This window comes from Tripterygium wilfordii, chromosome 20, assembly GCF_013401445.1.
Source record: "Tripterygium wilfordii isolate XIE 37 chromosome 20, ASM1340144v1, whole genome shotgun sequence".
Taxonomy (NCBI): Eukaryota; Viridiplantae; Streptophyta; class Magnoliopsida; order Celastrales; family Celastraceae; genus Tripterygium; species Tripterygium wilfordii.
This window is the reverse complement of record NC_052251.1, coordinates 10,735,073-10,745,534: the sequence shown is the minus strand read 5'-3', so window position 1 is coordinate 10,745,534 and position 10,462 is coordinate 10,735,073. Positions and strand designations below refer to the sequence as shown.

At 34.3% G+C, this 10,462-nt stretch overlaps 1 protein-coding gene across 1 annotated transcript; it reads right to left on the bottom strand.

Moving 5' to 3' along the window:
- Nucleotides 1–109: 109 nt before the first annotated feature.
- LOC119986987 (serine carboxypeptidase-like 49) lies at nucleotides 110–6,515 on the bottom strand. Its single transcript, XM_038831670.1, has 11 exons — nucleotides 6,490–6,515; nucleotides 2,977–3,069; nucleotides 2,706–2,871; nucleotides 2,586–2,624; nucleotides 2,044–2,194; nucleotides 1,463–1,566; nucleotides 1,185–1,212; nucleotides 712–774; nucleotides 482–611; nucleotides 253–346; nucleotides 110–166 (listed from the first exon to the last, which is right to left on the bottom strand). Exons 1-11 carry the CDS (start codon nucleotides 6,513–6,515, stop codon nucleotides 110–112), a joined length of 951 nt encoding a protein of 316 aa, XP_038687598.1.
- Between the last annotated feature and the right edge of the window lie 3,947 nt (nucleotides 6,516–10,462).

The following is a 10,462-nucleotide window of genomic DNA, read 5'->3' as shown; positions in this document are numbered from 1 at the left end:
ATAAACATGAAGCAAGTACAACGCATCATCTCGATCGATCAAGCAACCCAAATATGCGAAATAACATACATGGTTTATTCATTTATCTATGTGTGTATCCAATTCCGTATCATCTGAAAAGAATTCTTGGTTGATCCATTGGAACCATGTGACCAACTTTTGAAACCTGATCGACGTATAATAAGACCGAATTATCTCAGAACCTCAAACTAAATTATATTTATATATATTAACCTATAGAGATTGTCAAACCTTAATGTAAGTGAGAGGACCATAGTTTTTCATAGATCCCACAGTCAGACCATCAACAACAAAATCATCATTTAAAACTCCATTAAACTGTTCTCTACCATACCAAACCCATTCCAAATGTTAATAAGATCTCGATCTCCCACGTAGATAAGGACCTTGATTCCGTGCTGCTTTTCTTCAAGTATACCAGCAATTCTAGAATCAAGATTCTTCATATATATAGTCTCACCTCAATGCAATAAATACCTTACGGTTCAAAGAACGAAAAACAAACGGCTCTCCTCCTTCACTTAGAGCATCCTTTATGGATGGCGTATTAATAAACATATTCAACTTCGAAAAATCGTTGTCGGAGGGACCTGTTAGGGAACTACCCCCAAGATCATTCCTTCAGAACTATTAACAAATCAAAGAGAAATTAAACTTGAGATAACACAATCAACAACACACAAGATTTACGTGGAAAACTCCAAACCGAAGAAAAACCATGGGTGTTGTCAGAGACAACTAGAGAAACTTTCACTATATGAAATTGTTACAATCATATTCTCAGTAACCTTTTTCTACCCAAGAACCCTAGAGATTTTCCATAAGCCCTAATTCAGTCTATCCCCTCTAAGATTCTACATCTTGAACTTCTTATAGTCTCACACCCTATTCGAACCCCCAACTTCTTATAGTCTCACACCCTATTCGAACCCTCAAGAGATACACCGAGAGATAAACACAAGGATTTCCCCACCCTTGCTCACTCTCGTCCTCTCAACCGCACCTCTAAACCCAGACAAACAAACAATAAGAATTAGGGTTCAAGTAAACTTAGAAGCAAGCCTACAATTTATAAGTTTGTACAAAACCTAATCCTAGTCAAACTCAAATTACTAATTCTAATCTAACTAGAGTCTAATTTTATTGATCAATTCCAATAGGACCCTCACGAGGCTTTCCAATATTAGGAAACTGTAAGATGAAGGAAGTCAACAAATTTTGTTAGAGAACATGGGTAATAGCATTTTTGGTCACCGAATAATTTGATGACCCAATTCAACTCAGGAACTCATTTTTCAAACGTTTCAATTTAAAAATTGGAATTTCTTTTTTGTTTCAAACTCATCACACGAGTAGATTTCTGCCTTTTCGGGTAGTCAGACAACTGATGTGGACTGACAAATTTAGGGACTTCGATATTTTTTGTCGTGCAATTTCTTACGTTTATGTCATGAGCAAAGCTACGAATCCAATCAACCAATTGAGTGCAATATTTGAATGCCTTGGAACATGCATCTTCATCGCTTGTTTCTTCATTCCCCGTTTCTGACAATCAGAAAGCAAAAAGACAATTATATTGTATGATCTTATAATTGTTCTTGAGTATTGGTGCAATCTTTCCAAGAATGGTATGCTTATATTATCATAAATCCACATCCTCATACATATCAATAACATTATCCGTTTGTTTATATTATCATAAATCCACACTCCATACATATCAATAATATTGTCCGTTTTGGGTAGTCCGGCTTCAGAGGATACATTGGGTATGTACCGCTTTGTTCCTCCTTAGCCAACTACTAAGGGTCAAAGCACAACTCACTTGGATTAGGAAAATGCCTTAATACATGTTAAGGGTGGATTTTAGCTATATTAACCCAATGATTGGGCATTGCCCAACCGATGTGAGATAACTCATAACATGAATACATATAGGCACTTTAATTTGCAACAAAATTTATATGATCGAACAAATATACAACAGGGAAATCATAGCTATAAGTCAAAAGTACTATGCACCACAATCCATTATAGAAGTTTTGCATCTTGGAATCAGAGTTTGTAAAAATGAGTATTGCTCTTCCGTAATTATACTGTGATTCTTCGCATATTCGGGTATTTTTGGGTATTGAATATGAGGATTTATATGTCCATTACCAATAGCAAATCCCTGTGAAACTATGAAGATGAGCGAATCTAGTAAAGTAATTACACCAAAAAAAATTGTGGATCAAGAAAAAAAAAACATGCCTTGAGATTTATTTGAATGCCCTTCGTCTCATTATTTCAACTTTGTATTCAAGCGGCTAGAGTAGGAGCATAGTGCCCACCATAACTTTGTCCGATTATGAAGAAATCATTTTGAGAAAAATATTGATGCCCCTTAAAGAATTCCTTTCATTTTAACAAAAAATTGATTTTGTCAATCTTTATAATATTTAATTCAAACATTAAGAATAGAGGATGAAAGAATAAATAGACTTGCAAGAAGATGCACAAATCATCGATGACCCTACTTAAATCATGTCTCAAATCATTATCATTACTTAGGTGACTCAAACCTGTTTCCATATGTTGATCAACAAATAAAAATTCGACATCTAGATTTAAAAAAAGAAAAAGAAAGCAATGATCATTTTTTTTGTTTCATAAAATAATGAGGTATTATAATGATATGATACCTTGTCCCAACTGTATTCAGTATCGACGAGAGTAGTCATCTCGAAGAGTAAATGGACCATTTTCATAGAATAACACAGTGCTACTACTGGCTCCGGGTCCCCACTCAACCATAGTATAAATGGGCCATTGTTCTTGTCATTACGTGAATGAAAGAAGGAAAACATCCTTCAAACAAAAACAAAGTAACAAATAATGAAAATTTTTCATTTGTGTCATATATTAAAATTGAAGAAGCAAGAACCCTAAAGTCACTAGTAAGTACTCAGTTACCTTTCATTTGTAGCATCTGAAAGCCAGATGTAACCAGCGTGGTCGACAAGGAATTTACTACGAGGGTCGGAAATAATGCCTTGAAAGATAATTCTTAAAGAAGTAAAAGAGGCCACAAGAAATTCTATTTGCTTATTGATCTCATCATCATATGTTACTTATAATCGTACGTCTATTTCCAAAGGGAAGGCCTGGCTGGAGATTTTTTTTTTTTTTTTTTTTTTTTTGTCCGGCCTGGCTGGAGATTGAAAGAAGTGAAAAGAAGATGTTTGGTGTTTATTGTTGGGCTTGGTGAGGCCTTTAGACCCAAGCCCATAGGTATGGTTTCTCTTGGGCCCAATAAAGACAAGCGAATGAGAGAGGTGTGTACTTTTGTTTGTGCAGTTTGATAATGGGGAAATGTCAAGCCGGTACCCCAAAAGGGACTTACAGGCCTATAGCTTTACCAAACACTTGATAGACATGATAGGCCCATGGTCTCACCAAGTAAACATGGGCCCGAGTCTCATCCAACTCAACGCCCACGTGTTAATGGTGAGTCATATGAGTTGAAAGTTTATAAATACAGAGGTTCCGCCACCTTAAAAGGATATCAATCTCTCTCTTCTCTCACTAAAATCTCTTAGTCATATCATTGATTTGGTCGTCGGATCTTCCCTGGCCGACGCCATATCGATTTCAAGATTTCATGGACAATTCTCATGTGGCCTGTTTAACACCTCTACACAATATTTATAGAAACTATGTGTTTAATTTTAACTTTAATTATTGACTTCTCTCTTTTGTTGTTTATAGCTTGAGTGGGTTGCTCAAGCCAGCAAAAAGACACCAAAACATCCCTTAGAAATACAACATAATTATGTCAATTCAAATTAAATTGCATAATTGGTTGATATCCAAAGTAAGGAAACCCTAGAAAATTGATCAATAGGTGTGGGTTTTATTCAGCCGATTAGAGATACACCCTCCAAGCCGACAATCATAACAATCCATGTGTAAAACAATCCAACAAAAAGGGACAAGCAATTAGTGATCAAATTATTCCCTTTGGTAACTAAATTCAAAAGTTACATTATATGTTCATACGGTGCTTTTTTTTAGTAACCGATAATAACATTATACAAATTTACCTTTTAAATATTCAATATGAACCTAAACTCGAACCGCAAGGCTAACGTGCTCATAAGTTTCCTATCTGACAATATGATAAGTTGTGATAAAGCTCAACGCGTGCCCATAATTGTATTGCTTTTAGTGAGAATCGAATTCAGAACCTCCTAGATCCATAGATTTGATTCCAGAGTTTCATATGTTGCCTTCAATTAATTAAATTCCCACCATATTGAGACGTCAATAATGCATGATTTAGTCAAATAAATCTCCTTTGTCAATTAACTTGATGGTGACAATCTATATCTCATTAAATTGTTAAAATATTAATTAATCCAAACTTCTAGATTAAGCAAAGTTAATTAGTCAAAAACCTTATCAATTTATGCACTACATAATGCTATATTGCTATGTCAATGGTGGCGACCTTGGCCTCACTCGATAGAAAATTGCGGCACGGCATGTTAATGACCATTTTATTCTTAACGAACAAGTCCTACAACTTTTCTTAATTGATTGTCGTATGGCTTACAAAAATGTGATTATTCAATATTCATTCCTTGAGTACTTGGAAAAAAAAACAAAAGTTGAAGAACCAACTGGTGTAGAACCAAATTCCCACCTCGATCATAAATGGTCTTTCATCCTTTAAAGGCTAGCAAGTCGTGAAGATTCATAGGTTAGGTAACAGTCTGGTCCATGATCTTGTAAAGTGGGTAACATCATTTTAGTAAACCGATCGCATTCCCATTAATATCTCAGAAATGCAAAATGTATGGATTTTTGTTGGGAGTAGTCCCCTAATTTTCTCTTTCTTTCTTTTTAATGAAATATTGGCTTACACAAAAAAAAAAATCGTTCTATAATGAATTAATTAGTCGTCCTATAAAATTGGAAACAAATCAAACATAAGCGCTCTCTAAAAAGCCCTCAAACTTTCCATGGCAGTATGGGGATCAAGGAGTTGAGATCTAACATTCTCCTCCTCCCCAGACGTAAATCTACTTTTTTAAGTTTGTTTTGTGAAGAATAAGGTTTGTCGTTGGGTTTCTTCTTTCGTTTGGATCTAGATCTTTTTCGACTATCGTGGTTTCTTGATCATATGTTTTCAAGTGTGGTTTAGCGACACAAATCCATGGTGTAAAGTGATGGAGCTCTTAGATCTGATGGAGATGAGTCTTGTCAACGTCAAATCTTAATGAAGGGGAAGTCAAAACATTTTATCCAAACCATTTATATTTGTTTGTTATTCTATTTCTTTATTTATTATGTTCGGGTTCATCTCGTAACAGTGTTAGTTCTGTTTCATCCCGGTGTAGTCCGGATCCGATGTTGTTGATTGTTCTTGGGTCCAGGTGCCTAACTTCCCAAGCCAGTGTTTGTAATTTTGTAGATTGCTTTTGTGGCGTTAGGTGTAACATTTGCTGTCATGAAAGTAAATGTTAGGGTTTATATCATTTTCAAATAAAATAATAATTAGTCGTACTATATGTAACTAGTTAATGGGTATTTTTGTTAGTGCTGGCATTAGATGCCAATAATTAAGCATATTAAAAGATTTTGTGAATATGGATATATGATTTGATGAGATAATTTTTTAAATTCTTTTTAATTGATTATTTTAATCAAAAGGTGAGAGCCAATGCACATATTTGTTACAAAATTTGTCAATCCAAAACTCTTCATGCTCTGTGAATAATGAATAATATTTTATATATATACATACGTACATATATATATATATATACAGAAATTCTCCTATGTGGACCAAAAGTGTGGACCAAGTTTGTGGACTTGTTTTTCAACCATAGATGTGGTGGGCCCCATAATAAATGTGTGGCCCCCACTTATGTTTTGAATGATTACAACCATTGGATTTTGGTCCACAAACTTGGTCCACACTTTTGGTCCACATAGGAGAATTACTGTATATATATATATCATGATAAAAATAGTCAAATATTCTAGGAGACTAAGATTGACCTTAATTTTGATTTCATTTCAAGTAATAGTGGAGACTTTTTTGAAATAAAAAAACCTAAAATAATTGATTATATTACCTGGAAAAATACATTATTTGAATCAATATGCCATATTTTAACATGATTGACTAGGTTCCATTTGATACCCACAAAACTTTCATGGAAAGTATATAAAGGTTTCTCTTTTTCTTTATTTTGTTTTAAATTTCTAATATTCTTTCTTTTGCTTTATTCGTCTACCTCTACTTTTACTTTTCTGTTCTTTTTTTTCTTCTTTCTTCAGTGGTACTCTATGCTCTCCAATATTTTATTCTGAATGCCGAATTCTAAAATTCTTTAGAGTCTATAATTTCCATTGGTGAAAAAACCTGACAAATTTTTAAAAAATAATAAAATAAATGTGTGTTATGCTTTGACACACCTCTCGACGGAAATGTTAGTACCCATATCCTTTTCTTCTTTCTAGACGGAATCCTTCTTTGGTTGGTTTTCCCTATACTTTCCAAATGTGTTGTGGCATTATAGGTGATATGTATTGTTGTATAATTTTCTTAATTTTCATGTTCTTTTTTTATTTATTTATTTTCTTCAAATTTGTATCTTTAATGAAAACCAAAAGTTTAGTCGGACCAAATCAACAATATATGGGAATGTTGGTTTAATTTGTTAATTTGATAATCTTTGAACTGAATAGCACTAAAAGATTAGGTTTACGAAAATGTTTTATAGAGAGAGATATATAAGATGAAAGTTTTGCTAAAAGAACCTCTCTATTATTATTTTAGAAACTAAGTACATGATGATGAAAGAGATAAGGATGGTCCACCATGGAGATGTTCTCCATCATTTCAAGTTTCCCAAAATTGGTGATTTGATTCCTTGATGACGAGGCAAATTAATCAATCAAAAAGAAAGAAACGTGAAATGTTTGGTAGACAAATTTCCAAGAAAATAAGTTCAATTGACATAATTTCTAAATCACTTGAGATATATATATATATTTGTAAAACATTTTTTAAAATATTTGAAAAATATATATTTGTATTTTGATCGGTTTTACGAACCCAATGACATATTTTTTGTTCGAAACAAAAATCAAATTCAACATGAAAAGTCCATGGTAATCCTGGATCGTTGAATTTAAAACAAAAGACATTTTATACACATTTCAGGTTGCATTTGATTTTTGTTTCGAACAAAAAATATATTGTTGGGTTCGTAAAACCGATCAAAACACGAATATATATTTTTTCAGATTTTTGAAAAATGTTTTGGACCTTAAAAGTGAATCCTAAAAATTAGGACCTCATTTTAGGAACTCACTTTAGAACCTCATGAGAGAATTCATATATATATACCAACGGCTGACATCAAAGGTGATGATAAGAAATGGCTAAAGAACCCAAAACGGTTTCATCATATATATAATTTAATTTGTTTTGTTTGGTGTATGCATGGGTCATAGCATGTTGATTGTATGCAAGGGCCATAATTTTGGTACAAACTTTATGGCGAGTAGGTTTTGTACGTGACACCAACCAAACCAAACATTTTGTGGTCCTCCATTATGATTTTTATGGGTTAAATTCTAACTTGTCCATTATATGCCAACGAATTCTTCAATTATTTATGCATACAAGTATTGAAAAGTCCAAATAAGATTCATTACAAATATCAATTTCAAATTATTCTAACAATAACACTAATTTGTTTGACCAACGAGAGCTGGCTCGATTGACAATCAACTGGGTTAGGCATATGTGTGATCAATGTTCGATTCTAATGAGAAACAAATTTCTCAAGGGTATTTCCAAAAAAAAACACTAATTTGTTTGAATTGATAAGTCGGTGTAACCATCTTTCTTTGAATTATTCAAGTGATTTTTATTTAAGATGTCAAGGTGACGAGAAAGGTTGTCGAGGTGTCAACAACTTCCCACTGAGATGTCGAGCAAGGTAGTACCTCATAAATCCTGGGTAATAGAATACCTTGGAATACCGAGGAGCACTCATAACTAAATAAGAAAGAGAGCAAGAGGGATTCATCCAATAAATCTCGCCCACAATTACGAGTAATCAATTATTTCTTATTCATATAAAAGGAGATCTCCAACCAAGTAAATCTCTCTTACATTCGTACTTTTTGACTACTAACTAAAAGAGAAAGCTCCGAGTAACGAGCAGCCTCCTCTAACACTTTATTCTATTAAGTTGACTTGAGCGTCGGAGAGTTCCACCTAATGTACACCTCAGGGACCCAAGTTCACATTTTTAATTGTGCACGTCACCTTTGTGAACCCGAGAAGACACTTCCTGACATCAATCCGATCATCTAATACATTATCAAACCCAAACAACAGGACAATCCAGCAATCGACAAACCAGTCCAATTTTGAACGTCTATCGGAACCACTCCATGGCCCAAAGGCCCCATAAGTGCCATTCTACCACCTTATCCGGGGTTAGGTTGTCAAGCATTCTACATACCAAACAGTCTCAATGTCATGTTAGTAATTATAACTATCTAGAGGGGATATTGAGGGGATTGAAGCTGAAATATCTAGTCGTTAGTGGCTGTTGATCACGTGATCTCGTCGTGAGATCCACGCCACAGAATTTAAAAAAGGTGGGGCAAGTGCATAATTGACATTTCAATTAAATAAAACCCAACGAACGACAACCTAGCACGTGACAGCCACCGCAACACGTGTCGTGATAAACAATTTGCGGCTTATGTGGATGCAGCCGCATGGCTTTAGATCTCGCGACGTGGTGGTCATGCTTTTGCCTGAGCCGCCGCAAAGTCTGATGATAAACCGACTGAGAACGCTACGTGGAGCTGTTAAGATAACACAAGCGGGATCTGAGAGAGGATCAGTGTACCATATTTAGTATAACGAATCTAATTATATATTTTTTTGTTCAAAATAAAATTTAAATTAATTATAATCGAAATATTGAACGTTTTGAGATTATATCTAACAATTTAAAATTGTCATGCTCTATTACAATATATTTGATTGAATAGGACCCTATAGCACAATAGCCTACGGGGAAAAAAATGGTACAAGACTTGCTCCCTTAGTTACATATTGTTAGCTGATTCTTATTCCCCGAATACCGTAACTGCTTCTTCTCTAAGAGAAAAAATTCATGATCCGTAAGCCTTCTACCTCCATGCGATATTATTCCAAACCTCCAGTCCTCCCATCTTCCAAAAAAATCCTTGGAAATAGATCCACCGATTTATTCGACTAATTAAAACAAAAAAATATATCGTTAGATTAGTTTTTTTTTTTATGTACAGCTAAGAAATATCCTCTTGAATCTTATAAATGAAGGGTAGATCATTCAATTGGTGGTCCTCTCCAACAATTGCCTTGTAATGTCTGTGACAGTTTTATTTAAATTAATTATATTTTGTAAAGAAATACTAAATAAATGTGGAGCACAAATTGTAAAGCTTGACAAAAATCTTGATGGACCCAAAGAGAGAAAAGGTGGAGTGATGAGATGTTAATTCTCCTAGCTGTAATACAAGGATGGCTCTTGCCGTATTAGGTTGTCTTTATAGTCAAACCAAGATTTTTTTTTTTTTTTGGCGTTTCAATTCTATTTTCCAAGTCCGAAACCAACTGCCCCCCTGATGATAGATAACCCACAATTTCAATGCCTTGGTGGGTGGGCTAGCTGTGTTTCTATCTTTTTCAAACTCCAACAATGTATGCGCACCCTTTAATTTTAAATTCAAGGATTAATTGTGTGATGTTTTATTGCCGAATTATAAGCTGTTCGATGCAATCATGACTAGGTTTCATCAACATCTACGTCCATTCTTAGTTCCTTGTGAGTTCTTGGGCATGAAGAATGAAAGTAATATGCCAATTTTCACCACAAGAATCCATCTCCATCTCTTGTATGAGTTGTATCCTCACCATTCTCTTGTTAGGTAGAGAGAGAGAGAAAAAAACATCAACCAATTGGCTAATAATCGAGCGGTGAATCTCTATGGGACCAAATTATATGAATACGAAATGTCCAGAGTTTTATTCCCACTTGAAGTTATACCTTATTAACATATATAAATGATTTCAATTTCTAACCATCAACAACGCGTTTTTTTGGAGGTTAACATTTCGTAGTAACTCTACAGTTAAACGTGTCTATGCGAGAACACTATTTAGATGGGTGACCTCTTGGGAAGGAAAAGTCGTGCGGACCCGATGTATATATGAGAATCAGACAACCCAAAGCGGACAATATCGTCAATGTGTATTGGGTTGTGAATTCTAATACACCTAGCCACGAGTTGAATTTTGGCTCAATTTATACTATCGTTGGGTGGGAAACTTTTATGCGCACCAATTTTAAAGATCGAATTGAAGTTCATATAA

What these genes read in the sequence shown, in the direction of transcription:
- LOC119986987 (XM_038831670.1), bottom strand. Translation starts at nt 6,515, where the DNA reads ATGGGTACTAACATTTCCGTCGAGAG. An exon ending in AACTTCTATAATGGATTGTG is followed by an intron (nt 1,567 to 2,043) that starts GTGCATAGTACT and finishes TCTGATTGTCAG; the next exon opens with AAACGGGGAATGAAGAAACA. An exon ending in GTCCTCTCACTTACATTAAG is followed by an intron (nt 167 to 252) that starts GTTTGACAATCT and finishes TACGTCGATCAG; the next exon opens with GTTTCAAAAGTTGGTCACAT.